Genomic DNA, 26,144 nt, shown 5'->3' with positions numbered 1-26,144 from the left:
CAAAAAGCCACAAATTCGGTAGGAAACAAAAATATATTTTTTGTACAGGAACAGTCACATAGGTGTAGTAGGAGTAGCAGCATATTTGAATAATCATTATAACATTGAAAGCATCAAACTTTTCGATAGTATATTATTATTACAAACTTCACGTATATAATAGTGACAATAACTAGGTGTATATAAACAGTAAAATACTATTGAAAATATGTGAAATATGTCTACAGTATACATAGGAATTATCTCTTATTTAATTCTGAACTTGGTCTCAGACAGTGGATCAAAAAACATGCACAACTGGGCCAGGTACAGAATGGGAAGATGTTTCCACAAACCAGGGGAAAACTCCATGATTGCAGAGGGGAAAAACAGAAGTAAAAAAAGTGGGGTGGGGGTGGGGGATCTGTTCCAAACCCATAAAACCAGGCATTTTTTTAAAAGTAAGGAGCAGCCAAGGAGAGAAGTGATTGAGCAACAGGCAGCAATGATGATGTGGGCGAAGGTGGGGTAGGAGAAGGCAAGGAAATTAAAGGAGGAAGAAGAGTCAATAATGACAATGGGAAAGAGAAGGTGAGAGAGGAGATGGTGATAGGAGGGTTGGGATGATCAAGAGGAGAGGAAACCATGGCCAGTGGGTAGGTAGGATTTCCCTGCGTTCTCGTGGCCTTGTAATTTTATTTATTTATTTATTTACTTTAGATTTTTAATTCCGCCCTTCCCGCAAAGCAGGCCCAGGGCAGATTACACTGAGTAAAAGCATTCCATATAATTTACATACTAAAAACAATTAAAAACAGCAATATCAAAGCAGTACAGTATAAGTATAAAACAGTTTGTATACAAGATAGCAGCAATCAAATACACATTATTTAATGCTGTAGATTGTCTTTCACAAAAATCTCCATTTTTTACAGTGCTTTACTTCCAGAGCCTTCAAAATTGTATCTTTCCCAAATGTGTTCCTTAAAAAAAAGTATTTACTGGGCATCTGAAGACAGGGAGAGAGCTGGTCTGAAGTGTCTCACAGTGGGAGGGTGGGTGTCATGTATGCCAGCATCCATGCCATTGTTGTATTCTGCATCCATGGCATTGTTGTATTATATGCCATTATTGTGTTCTGCAAGCATCCATGCCATTATGGTATTCTACATTTTATACTGAGAGTGATATAAGTGTCCATGCCATCATTGTGTTGTGCATCTTACACTACATCTTAAACTCATACTGATATAATGCCAAAGTTCAATACTGTATCTTATGCCTTTTATATAAGTCATCTGAAGGTGTCTAGATTGCGCTAATACTAATTTCTAGAGGAGCCAGTGGCCTCTTTATTATCTCTAAGAAATATGCACTTTCACTTCTGAGTGGCTTTGGACCGAAGCTGCAGCTGTGTACTGAAATGTATCTTCTCACAGGAGGGAATGATTCCCCTCTGTACTTTGTCTAGACTAAACGGCTTTGTTCCCATGTAACGTTTGGGTTTTCGCACCTGAATGCAAAGGGGGCGGGAGAATGTCCCCCTATATCAGTAGTCCTATTGTTTGACTAATTACTTCTGCCAACTTCTACCTATGAGTGCATACCTGAACTGAATAGATCTCTAAATAAAGTTTCTTCAACCAATGCACCTGCTTGCTTGCTGTGAGGGACTTGGGGATCTAACTGCCAGGGACTGACACTCTAGAACTGAGAGTGGGCCACAGAATATGCCATATAATATGTAACACAAAACCAAGGAGAGAATCACGGTAACAATTTAACAATGCAGCAAAAAATCCCACGATGTACTAATTAAGGTCATTAAAGATAGACATTAATACAATTTATCACAAACTTCTTATGGAGAATAATACAATAAGACGCTTCTGTATAGTGTATATAAATATACCCAACAGTTCTCTGCACCATAAGAGAGTGAATTCTAAGAATGCTTCAGAAGGAAGTACATACAGGATATCAAAGTGCAAGTGCTAAAGTGCTAATTACCAAAAGGTAAATATATTGCACGTAAGACACATATATTTCACAAAAGATATATAAAGTGTATAGAGAGCAACATGTAACAATGAAAATCCTCAGAACATATTCCAGTATCATTCAAGAACATAAATAATGAAACAGAAAAACATCCAAAAGCACTTTTTCTCAAAAGTATCAAGGAGAACTTGAAACTTGTGGGATCTTCTCCAGTGGCTGTGGAAAGTCGTAGATTCTCGAATTCGGTTTCGTTTTCCCAGCCATGTCAGACGCTCCTCTCCGCAGGTCCAGGAGGAAACGTCTGAGCAGCCTGACCGGGCAGTTGACCCGCGAGGGTTAACCCCCAGGACTCCCAGTGAGGGAGTCAGGGTCCGGGGCGCCGCGGGAAGAACCCCCTGGAAGTAATGCAGGGGGTAAATCGCCCGTTTGCTCCAATAGAGGCCGGCAGACTTGCGCAGCACACCGTGTGCAGCCGGGCCACGGAGAACGGCAAAGAGCAGAACTAGGCGAAAGCCTGTAAGTAAGCGAATCCCTTCTGTTATTACAAGCGTATGTGAAGGATTGGTGGGATCTGAAGCTAAGAAGGCTCGGGTTTCTTTCCCCTCACTGAGTTTCAGAACTTGGTCGGCAGTCTCCCCCCCCTAAAATGGCGACGAAAAAGCAGAGTCCCACTTTGGGCAAGTCAATCTCGGCTGCCCTGCAGGGTAAAGGAGGATCTCTTGAGGATCTGGTGAAGCGGTCGGTGACTGAAGCCATAAAGCCCTTTGTTGACAAGCTAAATGAAACGGATCAAAGGGTTGGCTTAATTGAGAGCGAAGTGAAAACCATGAAGGAAACAGCGGGGGACGGGCAGAGAAGTCTGCTCGGGAAAATGTGTCACTCGTGAGGGCAACAAACAAAGAACTAAAGCTGGTGGAGAACCAGCTGATCGGGCTACAAGTGGAACGAGCACAGACAATTTTGCGTCTCCAGAACATGAAAGAAGAGGAAAATGAGAATTTGCAGGATCTGGTCTCGGAACTTTTGGCGACACCCGCGAGGGCAACTAAAGAAGAGTTAAAAAGCGCCATTTTGGAAGTCCGCCGGGCTTCTTCAAAATATGCAACGAAGCGTCAGCTGCCTCGCGAGATCATTATTGATTTCTCATCTAAGAGGATTTGGGACACTATCCTATACAATTCATACAATGCGGATCTGGACTTTCTGGGTAATAAGGTTAAGATACTGAAAGACGTTCCATTTTTAGCTCGGAAAAGAAGATTTAAATACAAAGGGTTTGCAGCTCTTCTGAGGAAACGTGAAATAAAGTTTAAATGGTTATTTCCGGAAGGTATCTGGTTTAGTTACAAAGATCAAGCTTACAAGATAACATCAGAAGATCAGCTAAGGGACTTTGAGGGTCAGCATCAAGAGTTCCAGCAAGATGCTAAACAAGAGGGAAAGGATTCCAAGTTTGAAGGGGGAGGGGAGGAGGGAATGAGCGTGGCGACTGCAGCTGTTCAGAGAGAACTGCGTCCGAGGCCCGGGGGGGCGGGGGGAGGAAGACCTAATCTTGATTATAATCTGTATTTTGCAAGGTCTACCAATCTAACAGTATTTTACAAAGTTTTAATTTTAAACAATGGCAGTATGAAGGGAAAGCATTATTTGTAGATGTAGTGTTTGTGTTATGTGCTGTTTTTTTTTCTTTCCTTCCCTCTGCCCCCCTTCTTTCCTTTGTATTGTTAGTAATTAAAAAAATAAAAATAAAAAAAAGAAAGTCGTAGATTCTCTAACGGTATATCTAGATCCTCATTGGCCCGTTTCAAAATATATCTTTCTCAAAGAGTCACACTCAAATGATAACAATTCTAAAAGTACACAGAAGTAGCAATCATCAGGAATTAACTGGTTTATATCATGGCCCAAAAGCTGAGGTAATGTCAGATTTGACCTATGGTGGGCAGCTCTTTTCTACAATTCAGTAGTCATTTTTATTGAGAATTTTTGGTTTTCGTAATGAAATGGTTTGCCAAGTAGGCCTTGATTTAGCTCTTGATTTTAAATTCCTCCCACTGGAGTTTTTAATATATTTTTGGGTTGATGATTCATTAGAGAGTCATCAAGTCATAGCTGACTTATGGCGACCCCTGCTGAGGTTTTCAAGGCAAGAGACTGACAGAGGTGGGTTGCCTTTGTTTGCCTCTGTAGCCTTGGTCTTCTTTGGAGTTCTCCCATACAATTACTAACAAAGCCTGACCTGCTTAGCTTTCAAAATCTGACAAGGTTGGGTTTGCCTGGGATTATACATACTCGTTTGAATTGAGAGTTTGACCTGTAGCTTTGCAGCATTGGGAGAGAAGGTTTATTTCAGAAGGACTTTCCTTTCACAATATTGCCAAACAAGTAGTTTTCTGTCTGTCTCTTTGTTATCAGTTACTAATTGGCAGGAGATTGCCCACTGTAAGTGGGCATGTGGCAAGGCTAGTGTGGGCCCTGACATATATTCATTTGCAGAAATATTTAATACGAACTAGGCAGTACACAAAGATGGCTAGCAGAAGCCCTAGAACAGGGCTTGGCCTGCAGTCCAAGTCCTATGAGGAAAGGATGAAGGAGCTCAGTGTGTTCAGCCTGGAGAGGAGATGACTGAGCGGTCATATGATAACCATTTTCAAGTACTTGAATGGCTGTCATATAAAGGATGGTGCAGAGTTGTTTTCTGTTGCCCCAGGAGGTCAGACCAGAACCAATGGGCTGAAATTAAAAGAGTTTTTGGCTAAACATTAGGAAGAGCTTCCAGGCAGAACGGTCCCTCAGTGGAACAGGCTTCCGCAGGAGGTGGTGGGCTGTCCTTCTTTGAAGGTTTTTAAGCAGAGGCTAGATAGGTATCTGACAGCAATGCTGATTCTCCGAACCAAGGCAGATCAAGAAAGGGAGGGCCAGAAGGATTACATCAGTGCTTAGTTCTGATGGCTCTTTCTTACATGCCTAGATTAATGCAGATAATGCAGATTTGGGGTCAGGAAGCAATTTTCTCCAGGCCAGTTTGGCCAGGGATCCTGGAGGTTTTTTGCATGGAGTATGGAGCAGGGATCACTGGGGTGTGTGGGGGGGAGGTAGTTGTGAATTTCCTGCATTATGCAGGGGATGGACCAGATGACCTTTCCAACTCTATGCTTCCTATGCTGCTAGCCACGAATGTTATTCCAAAGCACGTGCATGCACATTTTTGCCAGTAATTTGGAATGTTAATTTCTCTCATTTCCTGTTTTACAGGCACCATATATACAGTCATTACACATGCATACATACATACACACAAACACCCACCTGTACTGACAAGAGAATTATCTCTTGTCTTATAGTAGCGATTAAGTGTGTATATTTTTTGTTTGTTTATTTATTAGCCATATTTATAGTTCACCTTCTCACTGATACTCAAAGCAGATGACACAGTGTAAATTGATACAATCTGTATAAAGAGGCATCTAATAAGCAACGTACTAAGCCTAAGATTACAAAAATCAAGATGTATATAGCATATTAAACATGATACATAGTTTAGATACAATGCAGAAAAATGGCATTACATTAGTAGAAAACAGCGCAATGACAACAGGATAATATGTACAATGAACAGATAATGTCTTATACACAGTGAAATAGTCTACAGTCTCTTTCTCTTTATAAAGCACCTTCCCAAACTATTCTGTTACACTATATCACAATTACCTTTTTAGAAAAAGCATCCTGAACAACTCTGTTTCACTTAGTTTGTGGAATGGCAGAAGTGTAGGATCCCTCTTGACCCTAGGAAGGCCATTCAGCAAGTACCTGTTTGGGTGATCTTGCTAATTTGCAGTACTTTGAAGTGAACCCAATAACTGATGGGCAGCCAATGGAGTACCTGCAGAATGCATGTAATATGCATGCTTTGCCTAACACCTGATAATAATTGAGCTGTGGAGATCTGTACCAACTGGAGTCTCCAAGTTGTCTTCAAGAGCAGACCCATTTGGAATGCATTACAGTAGTCTAGCCTTGATGTTACTGTGGCATCAATCCAGGTGGCTAGATTGGCTGAATCAAGGTAGTGGGCTATCTTCCAGGCTTGACAAAATTGAAAGAAAGCAATTTGCTTCTCTTGCAGTAATGCTGGGTACAGTATAACTCCTAGGCTGTTAACCAAGTTAGCAAGGGTCAGATGAACTCAACTGAACGTGGGAAGTACAATGTCCTTCAAGGCCTCAGCCAACCAACATTACTTCCATCTTACCAGGATTCAATTTCAATTTGTTTGCTCTTATTTATTTATCAACAGCAGTTAGGCAGCATCTCAAAACCTAAACCGCCTCACCAGGAGACTTTGATAGAGAGATAGAGAGCTGAGGGTCATCAGCATATTGATGACTCTCAATTCCAAAGCTACAAATGATTTATCCGGATGGCTTTACATAGGAATTGGATAGTAACAGGGATAAGGATGTGTCTTATGGAACTCCATGCTTGCCAGTTTCCTCCAAGGAGCCCTGGTTTCCAATTCCTACCACTACTCCTGCTGCTGCCAGGAGAAAAATAATGTAAAAAAAATCACCGTGTCACAACGAGATTGTCACTTCGAAGAAAAACCCAGAAGTGATGTCAATACACTTTAGGAATTCCTTGAAACTCTGTGGTTTTTGTCATAGAGTTTCCAGCTATTCATAGAGAGGCATGACAGTACCCCCTTGCCTCTCTCATCCAGATTCCCACTGCTTGTCTGCTACTGGCTGGCATCCCTACTCACAGGACAAGCCCCACACTAATGATAACTGGTCTCCAATAACAACTCTTTGAGACTGGTCTGTAAGGAACAATTTAAACCTGTCCTAAGCAGATCCGATAATACCTTCTTCTGCCTCCAAATATCACAACAAGAAGGCATGATCCAGTGTATCAAAGGCTACAGATAAATCTGTAGCAACAAAGAGACCTATAGAAAGAGTTGTATATAATACTTCAGGGGAAAAAAACTCTGAATATTTTGCAAGCCCCAAAATATCGTTTGTGGAGACAGTCCACATGCAGCAAACGTGACTACTCTAAAAATAATTACTACATCTTTAGAAAAGTAGCGACCAGTACAGCTATGCTTATCGTAGCTGTTGAAAATAGGTGCATGATCTAAAATTAGGCAAGCGCTGAATACATCCCTTAAAAATGTTGATCCTTGCATCATGTGTTATTGCTCCTAATGGTATGGGGGTCAGATTATATGACATAATATGGAAAATAAATACCACAGTGCAATTGATGATCATTTAAAGGGGAAACCCTGTATAGTCTGTGATTCTAGTAAGTACTAGCCATAATAAAGACATGCAGAAATGCTGTTTTTGGTTGCAGCTTATTAAAATTAATTATTTTCTTCCTTCTGGACCTGAGATAAGTGGGCAACTAAATATGTAATACACTGTCAGCAGACATCTGTATTAAATTAGTAGCCTAAGAATGGCAAGATCTGCTGTCAAATTCAAAGTGAAAGGAATGAGAACAAGTTAGGCAACAGATGTCTGAGAAGAACTTTCCCGAGGCAGTAATACTGATTTTAAAATATTTGCAGGCCAATATATTGCTCTGCTCTCCTATATTCTGGTGCAAGCACAAAGCACCATCTCATGCTCTCGATCCAGGGCTGGAAGACAGCACTGCACTGGAGCACATACAGTCACTGGTACTGCTGAACTATATGGCACTTGAGGAAAAAAACCCTACATGGTAGAGTGGAGCGCTACAAGGAAGATTGATGAGGTAGGGAAGGAGTACAGAAGGACCAAAGACCCTAGCAGCAACATGCATGTCTTCTTAAGGGACGTACAAAAGGCCTCATCCCATAGCATTGTGCTGTTGAAGAAGAGACAGGAAACTCTGCCCCGCTAGCTTCACATAAAACGGCAGTTAAAGTTTTCCAGAGGAGTAGCCCTGTTACTGTTGCAGCAAAATTGGACAGAAATCCAGTGCCACCTTAATGGTCAAAAATATTCGTTCCAGTATAAGCTTTTATGAATCAGAGCTCACTTTATCCGATATATGGTGTACTGGCTCTCATTGTAATTTCCCCACTCCTACTTTTTTGTTGCTTTAAGAATAAATGTATCTCTAATGGTGGTGGGATGCAGGCCAGGAATGGAAGGCCACGGAGATGTGGTAGGGCTCAGTGTCCTTCCAACCTGCATCCCATCCCGAGGCATGCTGGTTGTAGGGCTAGGAAAATGAATCTCCTCCCTCTGGCACTGCTGTTGTGTAATGCCAGGTCCATTAATGACAAGACCAAAACGCTGCAGGATTTCTTTGCGGCAGAAAATGTGGACCTGGTGAAACAGTCACCTTGAAAGAGCTGCCCCCCCCCCCCAGGTTTCTCAGTCCTTCATCAGTCCCGGACGGATGGTCGGGGTGGGGTGGCCATTCTCATTCGAGAGTCTTTCTCCTTCAGGCCACTCCCTGCACCAAAGATCACTGGCATTGATTGTGTTGGACTGACGTGGGAAGCTGAGGAAAGTTTGGTTATCTGCGTGGTGTACCGACCACCTAGCAGCTACCCTGCCGAGCTTATTGGAGGCGGTGGTGGGATGGGCCTTGAAGCACCCTAGGCTGTTGGTCCTGGGTGACTTCAACCTCCATGTTGATGATGCCACCTCCTCACAAGCTACAGACCTATTGTCTTCCATGGCAGCACTAGGACTTTTCCAAGTTGTTTCAGCCCCCACGCATAATGCGGGCCACACTCTGGATTTGATCTTTGGAATGGGGATTTATGTGGACCTTGATGCTATAAAAGCAGTGCCGTGGTCAGACCACTCTGTCCTGAAAGCTCGTCTGGGAATACCAGTTCCCCCCTGCATAGGCAGCGAGCGAATTGATGCTCGCCCGCTGAGACTAATGGAGCCAATTGGGTTCCAGAATGCTCTGCGGGATCCAGTGCCCCATGGCGGTTCGTTAGATGAGCTGGTAGAGGACTGGCATGGCTGCCTCTCTGAAGCCATCAAAGAAATCGCTCCCCGTTACCCTCTCCACCCCTACACCAAACTAGCTCCTTGGTATACGGAGGAGCTATGGCGGATGAAGCGGGAGCTGAGACGGCTTGAGCGAGGGTGGTGGCAAAGCCATGACGAAAACACAATATCATCTTATAGAGCGTTTATGAAAGCCTATGAGGTGGCTGTGAAGGTGGCAAAGAAGGATTACTACACCACCTCCATAGCGTCTACAAGCTCATACCCGGAAAAATTATTTCAAGTAGTTTGGTCCCTGGCCTCCCTCTCAGAGGGAGACCACCAAATTGATAATTCGGTTATTAGCTGTGAGGCTCTTGGGAGCTTTTTTGCAGATAAAGTCTTGTCTCTGCCGCGATCTGCCTGCCACGGTTGATACAGTAAGGGAACTGGAGACTCCAAAGTGGCTTGTCTCTTTTCTCCATGGTCGGGGACAGAGGGTGGTGCTAGGGGAGAGGGTGTCTGCACACCAACCATTGGTATGCAGCGTCCCCCAGGGGGCGATTCTCTCTCCATGGTTGTTCAATCTGTATATGCGCTCCTTCGCCCAGGTGGCATGGAGTTTCAGACTGGGTTGTCACCAGTACACTGATGACACCCAGTTGTATCTGTTGTTGGATGGCCAGCCTGGCTTGGCTCCAAAAGCTTTGGATGCCATGTCTGGTTGGGTGAAGCAGAGCACACTGAAGTTAAATCCCATGAAGACGGAGGTCCTGTACTTAGGTCATGGGACGTTGAAGGGGGGGATCCAGCTTCCGGTCTTCGATGGTGCACCACTTGTGCCCGTTTCGCCGGTCAGAAGTCTTGGTGTGATGCTGGACTCCTCTTTACCAATGGAGGACCAGGTTGAGGCAGTTGCCTGGTCTGCTTTTATCTATCGTTGGCAGGCCAATTTTCTCCCTATCTCTCGACTTGTGACCTGGAAACAGTGATCCATGCAACGGTCATCTCCAGATTGGATTACTCTACGCAGGGCTTCCCTTGAGTCTGACCCAGAAATTACAGCGGGTCCAGAATGCTCCTGCCCGTGTCTTGATGGGTGTGCTTTTCAGGACACATGTAACTCCAGTTCTGCAGCAGCTACACTGGCTTCCCGTGGAGTTCTGGATCAGGTTCAAGGTTTTGGTATTAATCTATAAAGCCCTAAACGTCCTGGGACCAGCATACCTGAGGGACTGTCTCTTTCCACATACTCCCTGGAGGGTGCTGAGATCAGCCACTAAGCATCTACTGGTGGTCCCTGGCCCCAGGGAGGCTCGATTGGCCTCAACCAGGGATTGGCCTCAACAGGACCTCCTGTTCGGTCCTGGCTCTGACCTGGTGGAACTCTCTGTCTGAGGATTCCTGGGCCTGCCAAGATCTTGTCTCCTTCAGGCGAGCCTGTAAGATGGAGATGTTCCGCCAGGCGTATGGTTGAGGCCTTCAGGGTTTCCACCAAATGAGCCTCTCTCCCGGTCTCCTCTATGTTTGTAGGGGTATTAACCATCTACCCCCCCATATATGAGCGACCACGCATGGTTAAGCTGCACCTCCACCTCCGTCAGATGTTACATGGTTTTTATACGGTGAGCAGGTGTTTTATTAGAAAGCTGTGTTAATTGATTGTGATTTTATCTTGTATATTTTATCTTCTGTTGTGATCTGCCCTGAGCCCGCTTGCGGGGAAGGCGGGATATAAATACAACAACAACAGTAATGATAATGGATGTACACTGCATGCATCTGATGAAGTGAGCTCTGACTCAGGAAGCTCATAAGGGAACAAATTGTATTAGTCTTTAAGGTGGATGTTTGTTTAATGGTTTTTTTAACTTTTGTAGCTGAAGTGTTTGTACCATAGCCATTCAAGTCAGATCAGGCTGCCTTTCTTGGACAGGGTGGACAATATAATTTTGAAACAGAGCCCTGTTTTTGTACGTCCTCAGATTTGCCTGTTTGCAGTGTCTTGCCATTTTGTGTGACTGGGTTAGAGGGACTTCTAAAATCAAGTGAGGTATAATGTTATGGTAAGCTAAGGCCAGCACTCAATATTACTTTGAATTCCACCACAGACTGTAACATGAAATCAAGCCAAAAGAAAATGAAAGTTACTTTCATATAACACATTTTTTGGTTGTATCCAAACCTGCAGAATGTACATGGCCTCTTTTAAATGTGCTTTGGAGAATGCTATAAATCTTTACCACAAAATGTGTCTTCATGTATCCAGAACACCTCAGCACTCTTTCAGAGAACAAATTAGGAGGCTAATGTTAATATTTGCATACAATTACAGTTTTAAGTGCGGCTTCTCTCTCATGATAATAGCTTAGAAACTTGAATTGAATTTGCAAATACAGACTGTGCAGCTTGTCTGGAGTTACTGTTTAGTCCAAAAACTTCTTTTATCCTATAACAGTGTTATAATTGGCTAGAAGCCATGTTCTGAGGGGTTAATTAAAATCATAATGCTTTCAGTCTCTCCCATAATAAATTAATGCCTGCTTGTAGATAGGATTCAAACTACTTATAGTTGATGTACAATTTTTTTAAGTCTCAAATTCACAATGAAGCTAGCAGAAAAATAAGTCTGAAAAAAGAAGCCTTACTGTAGCTTTTGTTGTTTGCTATTGTAATGTAAATAAGGTGGAATTTTATAAACAACACTACCATCTCAAGTCGTGCAGATGCACACTGCTTGAGATTTTTTCTGTTCTTGCCATTTCTTCTGTGTTTGAAACTGTGTGGCCTGTCTGCTGTTGCGGCAGTGGTAAGGAATCCTAATTCTGTCAACATATGACAATTCTGTTTGGACATGTGCAGATGAGCATTTCCTTCCTTCCCTCTTTCTCCCTTTAGCTTCCTATGTCATACATATTCTGTAAGATTGCTTCACATTCTGACCCCACACCTTATCCTAAGTTAGCCAGGTCTCCTGGCAGCCAGTGGGAGGGTAGGGGATACTTACCTATTTTCTTGGTGCACACATGTGCCCACATCTCCAGCCAATGACATCTTCTGGTGCAACCAGGAAGCAATGGTATTGCACCAGGGCTGTTCTTTGACAATTGGCCAAAGTTTTTGGCCAATTGTTAAAGAATCAGTTCTGATGTGACAACATCACTTCCATGACAACATCTCTTCCAGGTCACACCAGAAGTGATGTCATCAGCTGCCCTGCCTCCTCCTGCATGTGCCCATGTCCTGGGCCTGCTTCCTCCTACTGATCATCTGTTAATCAGTGGGCAGAGGCATGAATCGTGGGGAGATTGCTATCGTTAGGCTACCTTAGCCCCATGTCTTGGTTAACATTTCAAATACTAGACAGAAGATCAATCCACATAGGGTTGCCAGCCAGTGGCAACCAGCTGTGGAATGGTGGGCTAGGAAATGGTGTAGTGTGGAGCAGGAGTGGGAATGGGAAAGCAGATAAATGACATCCCTAAATATTATGTGTGAGAAGAACAGTCTCCTTAAAGATTCATGTGGGATCCTAAACACATTTTTTTGTATATTTCAGAAATGTGTATGCAAAACTACTACTTGTAGTGTTTTGTTAGGAGGGGCCAATCCAGGAATCTCCTCACATCACCCACTTTAGTCCTACTACTTCCCGATACAAAAAGTACTTCCTCAGCAACTTAAGAAATATTGTTGGGCTGGAACCTCTTGTTTGAAGGTTTAAAAAAAATAATTCAGTTAGCATCGGCCCACAAAGTGACTAAAAAGAGATTAAAAGAAACAATATAAATGACAAAAAAATTAGGAAAATATTCCTGAGAGAGAGAGAGGACTCCCCGCTCAATTGGAGTCAAGCACAATGGGGGGATGCCTGGTTACTTTCCTCCCTCTTTTTATATTTCATTTGTCATTAATAGCATTTTAATTCATCATGGATTATGCAATGAGAAAATTATTCTTAGTTGCTGGTGTTAGGCCTCGTGCAGGCTCTAGAAAGTAAAAGCCCAGTTAGCTTTTTTTGGATTAACTTAATTGAAAAGACCAGAAAGAAGGTGGGTGGAAAAATTTGCACAAGGCAGCCTCCTCCATGATACTTGCCTTTCTTCACACTCAGGCCATATCCGCACTGGGATATGGCAGCAGCAGCAGCAGGCAGGTGGAGTGGGAACGTCATCTATGCACATTCGCTCCCGCAGCTTTTGTGATCTCTCCAAATGTACACTCCATGTGGCCCAACAAGTTAAAAAATTGTCATTCTTCCCATGTAATTGTTATTAAGACCCACACAAATAATCCCACACTTTTTAAACATCCAGCCTGATGAAGAATTTTAGAGAACTTGGCAACTTCCACACTGTTTTGTCTCATTTTAATTGATCTTAATAAAGGGTGAAATTTGGTTTTGGTTTTTTCTTTGGACCAGCATGGCTACCTGGAACTTCTATTTTTTTCCTCTGTGTAGCAGCCATATTCACATTCAAAGGCATTTCAATTAATATAATGCTTTTAAGCATTTATTTAGTTTTAACAGCGCAGTTGCCAATTCTGCTAGATTGCAAATGGAAGGAGTGCCAGTTGTGCCAGATGTAATGAGTTCTTGTGTGCAAAAAGTTTTGCAAAAACTTGGGCAGAATTTTAGTGGTGTGCGCACGATACATCTTGCCTGTTGTACAGCTTGCCAAGAGGTAGTCAGACACTACAACAGATTGAACTACTTAGTTGAGGTTTTCCTCTTCCCTGCCTCTTCCAGTCGTCTGTTCAGAGTTCTTATGTTTAAGCATCTTGTATGTTACTGCTGTACAGTCAAAAACCCATTGTTTTTATTAACGTGAAAGATCAATCAGGTGAACAGGAGCAAGAGGACCTGAACTGATACGGTTTGAGTTTGTCATCAATCTGTATATACGGTGCTTGTAGAATTTGTACGTGAAGCTTTGCTTTATATCATATTAAAAGGATGACTAGTTTTCATGATGGAGGTCTTAAGATTTGAGGCTAGAAAAATGTTAAAAGCCTACTTGTCCAGTCTCCAAAAAAAAAAATCAACATTTTCTGTGGGCTTGAATATTTCCCCATATCTAAAAAATATTATGCTGTTTCTAAAATTTTGACTGCACCCCTTCTAAATATGATTGAAATATAGCAAATGAACTAAATGATGCAACTAAGTTCTTCTTGTTTTCACAGTCCCACTGGATTGGCTTTTCTGGAGGAACAGAGACTCCATTGTTAACCCGTTTTTCATAGAAAGTTGTTATATGAAATGTCTGAATGTATGAAGCAGTGCTGTTCAAAGCCCAATCTGGACTAAAATGCCTGAGGTCATCTAGAATAATGAGACTTTCTCTGAGTGCACCTTTTTATTGTTCCAATATTATGTTACCAAAAAAGCGTGGGGGGGAGAGAGGGGATCTAACACTTAGCACCTGTCACAAGTTTCTCTCCTTAAATTAGATTCCCTTGCTTATAAAAATTTAATAGATTCCTAGCAGTTTATATGTACGGTGCTTAGTAGTTCTTTCTGTTCTCTTGCCAGCTACACGGTTACTTAGAAAGTGAACCACTCACGCTACAGCTGTTCATTGGGACTGCAGACGACCGCCTGCTGCGACCCCATGCCTTCTACCAGGTTCATCGGATCACTGGGAAAACCGTTTCTACTACCAGCCATGAAACCATACTTTCTAACACCAAAGTCTTGGAAATTCCACTTCTACCTGAAAACAACATGAGAGCAATGTAAGGCCCTCATCTTTTTATATGTAGCTGTGCTGTCATTTTCATCTGCCCTTATTATTGGAAAGTAATGTTACATGCTTTTTTCACCATCTGCAGAATCCTGTACGAGATCTTTTTGGCTAGGAAATTTTCAAAGCCTTTCTAGGTGGCTTGCACATTGTAGTTTTAATGTCCAAGTAAATTGTGCAAATACTTACTTAGGATAACTGATTGTTTTTTCTCTAGATTTCCTCTAGAGCTTGAACCAATGTACTTCTTTGCTATTTAAAATGAGTTTGGGTATATCAGTTTCAGAGCTGTAAATATCTTCCACCTCAGCTCCTGCTTTTAGGTTCTTAACCTGACACCACTTAATTCCTGTAGGCTGTTCTACACGAAATTCAGCCTATTAGAATTCTTCCTAAGAAGCGAGAAAGTAGGGGTGTGTGTCTGTGTGAGTGAGACAGCGTGTGTATTAGGAAAAACTTGTGAGGCAAAAGGTATATGTGGCATGCAATGCTGTTTGTTTTTTAAATCAAAGGCAGCCACCGGTCTAGAGTGAAAGACTTGGGAGACGAGATGTGAAATGAGCTGCTATGCCTTGTGCTTTTTGGCTGTTTTTCCACTCAGGCCTGTTCAAGCATACAGGAGAATAGATTACATCACTTCAGACTGCAGGTGGAGGAGCACATTTTGAAATGTCCTTATGTTAATAACTCCCTGCAAGTTCAAAAACATCACAGTAGAGCTTTCTCCCTGCAGTGCTAGGTTTCTGTTTGTGTGGTTCTTTAGAATCAAACTGGAATGTGTCACCCTCAGTCTAAAGTAGCGCAGTCCACTCTAACACTACATTCCCACCTGATTGTCCTGCATATGTGAACTGGATCTAAATTACCTCCCCACAACCTGGTTTTCCAACGGTGGGGGATTATAAATGGATATTCTTGCAGTCTTTTGTTCTGTATTTCTTGTGGTTACTTTTGGTTAAATTGGAGACAGCATACATGTAATGTTTGTCACCTGTCATTTCAACAGAGAGACGATGCAGAGATAATGAGATTGCAAACTTATTTCATAAACCATTATTCTGTCCCAGAGAAATGTGCCAGTAAACCTAAGTGAAAATAAACAGTAGCCATTAGGACTAAATAATCTGTGTATAATGTTCCCTTCCCCTAATGTGAATTCAGGAACAATTTATGAGGGAGATTTAGGCCCAAGCAGTCAAGAACCCACTACTTTGTACTTTTGCCAGGGTATTGTCATTTTTTAAAAAAAACCAATGGCCAATTTTAATCATCTGCAAAACTGCTATAATATTAAATAGCAGTTGGAGCAGGAGGACAGGGAAGAAGAAGATAAGGTTGCTAGAGGTAGATTAGAAGCAGAAGCAAGGATCTTAAGGTCATCATCACCAGACTGAAGGTACCAGGTGTGTAACTCTGTTGTGCGTGCCAAACAATGCCCCTTAGAAACTCATGGACAAGACACTAAGAACAGTCCAGTGAACTGTGTGAAGACTGAGAGTTTTCTTCTTTCCTTTTAATACAGGACAAAGCCAGCAAATACCATTGCAAATATAATTACTATGCACAGTGACCTGAAACTCCTTGGAATCTGTGGTTGCAAATCTGTAGTTGCAGATAAAGACACATTCCTGGGAGTCAGCTTCATTGGCTAACATAGGACTGACTTATGAGCGGAACTGCTTAAGATGGCTCCCTGAAGTTCCTTGTATGTTAACCAGTTTAGGGCACGGTAAACAGCACTGTTACTTATCTGAATATCAAGATCAATCTCATGCTTTGAAAGTCTTTCCAAGCCATTTGAATCAATGAAGTTGTATAACACATATACTGACTCTAGTACTGAAAGGCCATTTAATCCATCAAGACATTGAAAGGGCAGGGTAACTAAAGCTCCTTATTTACTAAGATTTGCTGCTGTTTAGTCTGTGGATTTGTGGCAGTGAACACCTTAATCCTATAGGGCTACCAGGCTTCTCAGTGTGACAGGAGGCCTCCTGCCAGCAGCCTCATTTACCTGCTGCCAGTCTAAGCAGCAGAGGGAGAAAAAAATGTCAAGCCAGCAATTGACTACATCACAATGCCACTTCTAGGTAAAACACAGAAGTGACACTGTGTAGCTCAAGGAATCCCTAGAGCTAGCCTATGTCATTTGAGTTTTACCTGAAAGTGATGTTGCAACACAGCCAGTGTCTCTAGCTCCCCCCATTCACCCCCCAGCCTTACCACCTGTTGCCAGACTTGGCCTGGCAACACTGTAATCCTGTGAAAAACTGAAGCTCAGACCATGGGTCATGTTAACCTAACTGCCTCGGTAGTCAATCAGTTGGGTAAATGGCTTTTTGGTTTTCTGCCTTTCAGTTGCAGTCATCCTACAAAAACCTATTACAATGCATTTTAAGATTGTGCTGATATGAAAGTATATAAGATGATGTGTGTGTTATCTCCAGACCTAATCATTTCTGGGCTCAGTCAGAGATTTATATGGCAGCTCCTCTGTGCTGCATCTGGCCCACCAAATGGCTACTGCTAACTGCTAATAGAAACTTGAGACAAACATTTCTGTGCAACATCCTGTGTTAGTTTGCGGTACCTGCACAGCACCATACATTGTAATATTTGACCTTGCGTATGTGATTTGACGCACTTTTTTGCTACCACAGGAGCTCATGGGATCAAACTTTTTCAGAAAACCGAGAGAGAGAGAGAGAGAGAGAGAGAGAGAGAGAGAGAGAGAGAGAGAGAGAGAGGTCTGACTGTCGTTGATACTTTATAGTAGGACTGTTGTGCCAAATTCTAGTTGAAAATGTATGTGGAAATTGGCTTTACTCCACAAAAGTCAATGGCATGCATTCAGTTTATGCAAATGGAGCATATGGCCAGCTATCTTCCCAGATACTGAAATCAAATCACTGTTTTCTTCTCTTTGGCAGGCATGCAACATACATCTTCTTAATAACTCATTGTTATGAGGTTTAATAGCGTTTTATATGCAGATAGGATGTCTGCTTTTTTTCTGATAGAGATTCAACAGGTACCACTTCCCCTGGCATGAAAATGCAGTAATTCACATGTTGAATCTTAGCATGTCATGGAGTTGTTAAGATGGCCACTTAAAGCATGTAGGTTCCTGAGACTGAATGGGGGCGGGGGTGGGGGGAGTGGTGACATTTCTCGAAGTATTCCATTCTTTAAAAGCTGCATAGATTTCTGAGCCAGAGACTATAAATTATGATGAGAATATAGTATCAATGGTTATAATAAATTTTAATCAAACATTCCACGGATCTGACATTTATATAAGGTTTGCTATGTCTATGGTCTTAGTACCTCTCTCTTGATACAGCTTTAATAATAGGGTCAGGGCTGGAGTGCAGGTCTGATTATTAAAGCCTCCTGTGGTCTGGGTCCGTACATTAAGGTCAACTTTGTCTGTATAAGCCAACCAAGAAGTTAAGTCTTTCCTTGGACATACATAGTAAATTATGCAGAGACCCTGCATAATTTTTTTAATGTTGAAAATGTCTCCTGAACAAAAAAGGCTTTATTTCAAGTAAAACTGAAGTTAAAAGTGCTTAGTTTAGTTACCCAACATGTAGGTCAGTACGATCCGTTATGAATGTTGTTGAACCTCTTTTGTAGTCCTGGTTATTTCTCCTTGCCATCTAAATTTCTGCAGTCTCCCCGACTTTTGATTTATCTGCCTGTCTTTTAATGCAATTTGCTGATATGCTCTGTTGACACAAGTGGGGCTTTCCAAGTAATGTCATGGTAGTCCAGGTAGCGGAAATTAGTTTAGCTGTTCGGTAGAACCTACACAGCCAGGAATGGCTTGGTAGACCTTAGAAATGGAATTCCACGGTTCATGAAAGAATTATTTCAACTGATAGCAATTCTGGTAACCAAGGGCAGAATTCATAAGATTCCAAATAAGCCTCATTTCTATTACTGTAGCATTAATCAAGTTGAGAACTTCTGTTTGGTTGCCCATTGTGTCACAGCATGAAATACAAATAACCTTTCAAAAACAGATTTTTATTTACAAACTGTAATATCGTGGTATTTTATAAAGTGGCTTTATTTGGTGGTAGCAACATATCTTGCTGGATTTATTTTTCCTCATATATTAAATTGTACTGTAATGATTTTGAAAATTAAGTAAATGATTGGCTGGTATTCAGCCAGCACCTGTGCTAAACTGGTTATAACATGACTAAAACAAACTCAACTGAGTAAATTTTATCCAGTTTTGGGGATGTCATGAACTTTCCAGTGGCATTGTCTTGGTGCAGATCAGTTTAGTGGGTCTGGAGAGCCTTTAGATGAAAACAAACAACGCTTGCTGGTTATTGATGCCATTTCTTAATAAAAAGCATTTTTCTTTGAAAATGTCATTGAGTTTGAACTTTATCCATAAACTTTAATCTCATATCTGAGTTGATTTTTACCCAATTGCTGTAAATTTCCCTACTCTTAAAAAAGTTCTTAAATCCTAATCCTACATTGGTGTCTGTAGAACTAATTACAGTAGTAAAAAGTACATCCAGTAAATATTTATGAAATAATCTCAAAACTTACTGTTATGACCATGAGGGATTCTTAGCCATAATAGTAGCAAGAATATATTTCCATTTGTCAGAGAAGTGCCAGAAAGATTAGTAGCACAAGGGTCTAACCTTATAAACAACTATTTTATGATTTTAGTTTTCTGGCTACTTTCAGAGGGGTGGACAGAAAACACTCCAGATTATTTGCTGTTGTATCCAAATTAGATGTGGGCACAAATCGAAATACGACTCAAATTTCATGACAAATTGGGCCGTTTCATACTTTGTGAAAACGTGATTTGTGAAGCCATGTTTTTCACGAAATCCACTACTTTTGGGGCTGATTTGTAAGCTTTGTGGTTGATTCATAACGCTAGATAGGCTGGCGCCAAGCTATAGACAACGGAAGTCAGGAACGCCTGCAGAACTTTCGTTACCCTGGAAACCCCAATCTTAGCCCTCAAAACCCTGATAGGCAGCTCTCCCTGCCAACTGGAGATCTCCCAGTTTGCCCTATACAGCAAGGGTTAGGGGATTAGGCAACTGAAGAGATGGGCCTTCTGTAGCCATGGGAACACCAGTCTCTTCCCTCCAAACCCTGATGGCCAGGTCTGTCTGCCAACCATCAGAGAGCTCCTGTTCTGTTCTATGTGAGCATTTCTTATTTAAGGCACAGCTCTCTCTGCCTTGTGGTTCAGTTCCAGTAGACCGAGGGAGAGGGAGGAATTGTTGCTGGAATTGGGAGAGTGAATTTGGGAACTTTTAGGAAGAGAGAGTGGTGTGGAGAGTTATTGGGAAGCATTTGGCTTTTGGGGAAGAGAGGGAGAGTGGATTTGGGAGCTTGCTGGGAAGGTCTTTTGGGTGAGGGTGCCTTTTTGCCTCCAAGTTCCAACCCAACCCCCTCTATCCTCAGGCCTATGCCTGGCTCTGGGGCCTAGCTTGACTGAGGCCTCCCTTATTTATTCTTTGCTTGTCATTCTCTGGCATCTCTGGGTGAAGGAGGCCATTGAAATGCCCCTGGTTCTGACAAATCACAAAACCAATGAATTGTTTCGTGAAACGGGTCAATTTCGTGAAAATTCGTGGTTCATGATTCATGAAATGTGATGAAACATGAACCTCTCATTCTGGGTTTTTTCCATTTCGTGCCCATGTCTAATCCAAATAACTCATAAATGGTAAGAGAGGTTGTGAAACAGCTGCCTAACAACTGCCTATTTTCCCTACCTAATTCTGTTAATTTTAGCAGTAAGTGCTAAAACAATACTACTACATGGAGAGTACCAGGAGTGCTCATGTGTGCCCTTCATCAGTGACTGAGCTTTTAGCCGCTGGCTGTTGGATCAGAACTTGATGCCCATAGGGAGGGGGAAAACAATGGACTCAGGGATTTAGTTCTGTTAATGGCTCTGTGTGGAATTTCTTATGTCTTTTTCAAAGAGCCAGTGATTATTTTCTAAAGATACAGTGGATATGTAGAATCTGAACGTATGTCATTCTGGAAGACTGTGAAAGTAAATTTTTAAAAGTCCTGTTGTTGTTGTTTTTAAATTTGGTCAGCATTGACTGTGCTGGAATACTGAAACTTAGAAATTCAGATATTGAACTGCGGAAAGGAGAAACTGATATTGGAAGGAAGAACACACGAGTTCGTCTGGTCTTCCGTGTTCACATTCCTCAGCCCAATGGGAGAACTCTTTCTCTGCAAGTAGCATCCAACCCAATTGAATGTTGTAAGTACTGTTTTTTTGTCAGTGCATTCGATGTCAATATGATATCATGTATTGTCCACAGATCTTCCGCAATTCCACTGGCTGCTTCCAATTGGGGCTGCAGAAATGTGTTGTGCTACAGGAGCAGCAAGTAGCCCAAGAATCTCATCCACATGCTCTTTCCCTGTGCCACTTGCTCTACTGGCACTCCCAAGCCCCTCTCCTCCCTGCTCCTGTGCCTGTGCATTGCTCAGCCCACATATCCCCTTTAAAGCTCTTTGAAGGTGTTTTCCACCCCCCACCCTCCGCAGCTGCACTGTTACAGCATGGCCTGGTAAAGAAATGAAAAGCTCTTTAAAGGGCTGGAGGGGGTGGAGAATGTGAAGCTTAGTTTCACCTCTCTGCTGTGGTGGTTAATGGCGAGTGTCCACATGGTCATTTTACCTGCAGCCACCTCACAGTTTCCCCTATACTTTGAAGAAAATTAGGTTTAAATTTTTCTTGAGTAAAGGGCAGAAATGGGAGCCAGATGAGCCTCACTGCAGATACATCTTGTTGTCCATGAGGAGAAAAATCCCTGTGTGGAAGCAGCCAAATACACTTTTGATTTAGCATCAACAGAAGCTATCGCTGATAAAACTAAATCTTATGCTAAATAACAACCATCCTGCCCAACTACTGTCTAATTTGGTCTAGGATCTAAGATCAGGCTATCTATAAGACAGCCTTCTTTCACATGGACTGTCCATCAGCCAAGATCCCAGTTACTACTCCATGTGTGCTCATCCTCAGAAGCTAGGTGAATGTCTACTAGAAAGAGGGTCTGTAGTTGTACCCTGATGCTCTCTCAGATGTCAAGCCAAGTCTGTGAACTGATCTGATTACTCTGCTACTTACCTTTGCTGTTTTATACACTGTTGGCTGTATTATTTTAGATGGTCTTACAGTTGGCATTTTACTTTATTTTAAAATATATTTTGTCAGTTTGCCTGAGGGCCAGCGTGGTGGGGGTTACAAGGACCTTAAATAATAAATTAGAAGAAAAGAATCCTTTTCACAAAAAAGTCAAGGGACCAGAAGATACACAAAGTGGCCATATTGAAAGCTAGCTCTCTGTAGTTTCAAGACATTTGTCATAAGTTGGTAGTGTTTCTTTGGCAGAAGAAATGATGAAACAAATGCCGCTTGCTGCTTTTAAGTTTTTTCCAATATTCTATTCCGATTCTAAAATATTATAGGAACAGAAATTAATATGTGGAGTTAAATATAGATTAAAATTACAGGTGCTACAGTCCTGATATAAATTGGGTCCCTGCTGAATTTTTATACAGAAGTTGCCACCAGAAACTTGCAGTTGTTGTCCTTGTGGCAAGTGTAAAGTGCACCGTTCTATTTCGCTGCAGCAGAGCTTCCAAAGAACTTGTCTGGAAGGAATATGAGAAAGAAATAGATCACCAAAATATGCTTGATGATCAAGTCTTCCAGATTCTAAATAGCTACTAAAAATTAATCTGATTCATAGAATCATAGAGTTGGAAGGGGCCATACAGACCATCTAGTCCAACCCCCTGCCCAGTGCAGGATCAGCCTAAAGCATCTCTGACAAGTTTTCATCCAGCCTCTTCTTGAAAACTGCCAGTGAAGGGGAGCTCACTACCTCCCTAGGCAGCTGATTCCACTTTTGAACTACTCTGACCGTGAAAAAGTTTTTCCTAATATCCAGTCGGTACCTTTGTGCATGTAGTTTTAGCCCATTGCTTCGCATCCTACCCTCTGCTGCCAACTGGAACAGCTCTTTGCCCTCCTCCAAATGACAGCCTTTCAGATATTTAAAGAGAGCAATCATGTCCCCCCTCAACCTCCTCTTCTCCAAACTAAACATTCCCAAGGCCCTCAGCCTTTCCTCATAGGGCTCAGTCTCCAGACCCCTGATCATTCTCGTCGCTCTCCTCTGCACCCTCTCGATTTTGTCCACATCCTTTTTGAAGTGAGGCCTCCAGAACTGCACACAACACTCCAGGTGTGGCCTGACCAAGGCAGTATAGAGAGGGGCTATGACCTCCTGCGATTTCGACGCTATGGCCCCTTTGATACAACCCAGGATTGAATTAGCCTTTTTTGCCACCACATCACACTGACTGCTCATATTTAGTTTACAGTCCACTCTTCCCCCAAGATCCCTTTAACATATACTACTGCCCAGAAGTGTATCCCCCATCCAGTATTTGTGCTTCCCATTTTTATGGCCCAGATGTAATACTGTACACTTGTCTTTGTTGAATTGCATCCTATTCACAGCTGCCCACTTCTCCAGAGTATTCAGGTCTTGTTGAATTTTAATTCTATCTTCTTGGGTGTTTGCTACCCCTCCCAATTTGGTATCATCAGCAAATTTAATGAGCAGCCCTTCCACTCCTTCATCCAGATCATTGATAAAAATATTGAAAAGTACCGGGCCCAAAACTGAGCCCTGCAGCACCCCACTGGACACCTCCCTCCAATCTGATGAAACGTGGTTGACCACCACTCTTTGAGTGCGGTCCTCCAACCAGTTCCCTATCCACCGAACTGTCCTTTATATATGATATATGATAATTGTCCAGGGTCAGAGGCTCAGCCCCCAGACTTGCCAGGAGAAGAGGACGGGAGACAGCAGCACAGCTGCCCAAACCGGCGTCCCGGCCACAGGCCCAGAGAGCTTGGGGGAGGCGGCTCAGCCCCAGCCAGCAGGAAGTGAAGGGGAAACAGAACCAGCCTGGGCAGCTGGCCTGGCACGCGCGACCAGAACCCAGGAGGCCAGTCCAGCACCTCACGAGCAGAGAAGGAGATGGCCAAGCTGCCTTACTTGAAAAAGCCCTGCTAGCCCCATCCTGCAAGAAAGGATGAGACAGCGGAGAGGAACTGGAATGAGAGGAGGAACACCTGGGAGTTTCCCCAGCTGGACGGCATCTACCCCACCCTGCAAGAAAAGATAGGAAAGCAGGGAGGGACTGGAATGAGAGGAGGAACACCTGAGAGCATAGTCAGCTGGAGGACATCACGAGCAGTCCTCCCAGGGTGGGGAAGCTGCCCAGGGATAGGAGGAAGCCTGGGAGGAAGGGAGGGGGAAGCTGGAGGAAGCCCTATAAAGGCAGGCTCAGTAGAGAGATCATAGTGGGTTGTGTAGCAGTGGTGGTAGGTGGAGAGGAGGAGTGTGAGCCAGTGTGAGCCAGTGTGAGCCAGTGTGAGCCAGTGTGAGCCAGTGTGAGCCAGTGTGAGCCAGTGTGAGCCAGTGTGAGCCAGTGTGAGCATGAGAAGGAGAGAGAATAGAGGAGGAGGAGAAAAAGGAGGATGTTCTATAGGGAAGGGAGAGGAGGCAAGAGGCTGACCCGGCAGAGGAGTGGATGAGAGGGTGCGAGGGTGAGGCATGCCCCCCTCCAGCCCCAAACCCGATTCTGGCTATGACCCTGAAAGCCGCTCCCCAGGAACCCTTGACAGACGCCTCGATGCACAGAGCAACAGGGCCACAGCCCAATCAAGGCAAGGCCATTTACCTCAGACCTTGGCCCAGTGAACGGGCAACTTGTGCAGCTACGCCCCAGCCAAGGGGGGGGCAAGGTGGATGCAAGAAGCCCCCTGCCTGGCGGTAAGGCATCAGGCGCAGCTATGCCCAGGCAGGGACCTGACAATAATATTGCATAAATCTTAAATACTCTGTGAAAGAAAGTCTGAAGACAAAGGATAAATGTAGCACAATGTTGTTTGTCTTCAAAGGATAAATGTAGCACAATGTTCTCCCAAATAATAGTGCTTTGCAACTAAATCAGGGCAAAGCACAATAGCAGTTATTTTCTTGAAGCAAATTCACCTTTAAAAAAATTGTCAGGAAAAAAATGAAATACAACATGCATGTATGGTAGGCTTGAAGAAAGGAACTTGATTTAGGGATCAGGAAGAAATCTTCCACCGCCAGTTTAAGAATAGACTTGAACAATTTGTGATCCACCAAGCCAAATGCAACTGCTCAGCCATGTATTTGGGGCTGCCAAATACTTTACAGTCACAGACAACAGAAACAGGAATTTTATTGGGCCACCACCTGGTAAGCTACACCTCTGAAAGATTATCACCACCTTCTGAGGAGTATGACTCCTGCTTTCTTGTGCTGAATCTACTTGTATTACATTATAGTGTAAGGTAGAGGTAAAACTGTTTCAGGGTCCACACTACAAAGAATTTGCTTCTTCTGTCTTGCATCTCTGTAGTTCTGTGATAATCCAAAACTAGCATCCAAATATGATGTAATAATGCTTTGAACAATGTATGGTATTTTCAGAATAAGTTATAGCACAAGTTGTCCCCATTCTTCTTCAAGCATACTTCACACATGATCATAGCATTCACACGTTCTTCACACATGCTACAGAAAAGAGAGTATGCTCTGTTATTTGTGTGTACGTGAGAGAGAACACACACGAGATTTATTTAGTATTGATTATGGGTTTTTTTTCTTTTATCAGCTCAGAGATCTGCTCAGGAACTGCCTTTGGTGGAGAAGCAAAGCATGGATAGCTATCATGTGATGGGCGGTAAAAAAATGATACTGACTGGACACAACTTTCTTCAAGACTCCAAAGTCATTTTTGTGGAGAAAGCTCCAGGTATTTAAAACTCTGGTCTTAAAAATTAGTGCATGTGTATGTTCCGGTAATGCCAGTGTAATATCAAGATGGACCATGATGCTTCACTGTAATAAAAAGCCATTATACCCCATGAACTCCCCATCCTGCATTCAAAAGTAACACTTATAGCCTTATCCTATATGTGTTTATCTGGATGTGAGGCTGTCTTCTTACTTAGGATTGCAGTCTAAGTACAGCCCGCTATCCAGAATAATTTTTTTTAAAAAAACAACTTGTGAATGTAGCTATTCTTCAGCAGCAAACAATGTTTGTCCCTTGTGCGTAGCTTTGGACAGTCCTGGCTTTATGTACCTGTACTGTGCATGCATTTTCAAACTGTGTCATTGTAAAGTCCTCTGTGTATATTTCAAAAACATGCTGTGTAAATTCCAAAGGAATAGCCTTATTAATCTGTTAGAAGCTAAAAAATAACCCAATAGAGTCTTTGGCAGTTTGAAAACTAAGATGTATTGTGGCATATACTTCTGTGGACAAGTGCCCACTTTGTTAAAGCCATCCTCAGTTGGCAGAAACATACATGCATAAG

At 42.6% G+C, this 26,144-nt stretch overlaps 1 protein-coding gene across 2 annotated transcripts in view; it reads left to right on the top strand.

Moving 5' to 3' along the window:
• Positions 1 to 26,144, top strand: part of NFATC1 (nuclear factor of activated T cells 1) — a 179,511-nt gene that overhangs the window by 65,232 nt on the left and 88,135 nt on the right. For both annotated transcript variants that reach the window (XM_054984882.1, XM_054984881.1), the window contains exons 4-6: positions 14,470 to 14,672; positions 20,785 to 20,957; positions 25,436 to 25,576. In XM_054984882.1, the coding sequence (XP_054840857.1) occupies positions 14,470 to 14,672; positions 20,785 to 20,957; positions 25,436 to 25,576 (517 nt within the window). The remainder of the gene's footprint in view (positions 1 to 14,469; positions 14,673 to 20,784; positions 20,958 to 25,435; positions 25,577 to 26,144) is intronic.

This window comes from Eublepharis macularius, chromosome 7 (genome assembly GCF_028583425.1).
Source record: "Eublepharis macularius isolate TG4126 chromosome 7, MPM_Emac_v1.0, whole genome shotgun sequence".
NCBI classification, from domain to species: Eukaryota; Metazoa; Chordata; class Lepidosauria; order Squamata; family Eublepharidae; genus Eublepharis; species Eublepharis macularius.
This window is presented reverse-complemented; position numbering and strand designations above follow the sequence as displayed.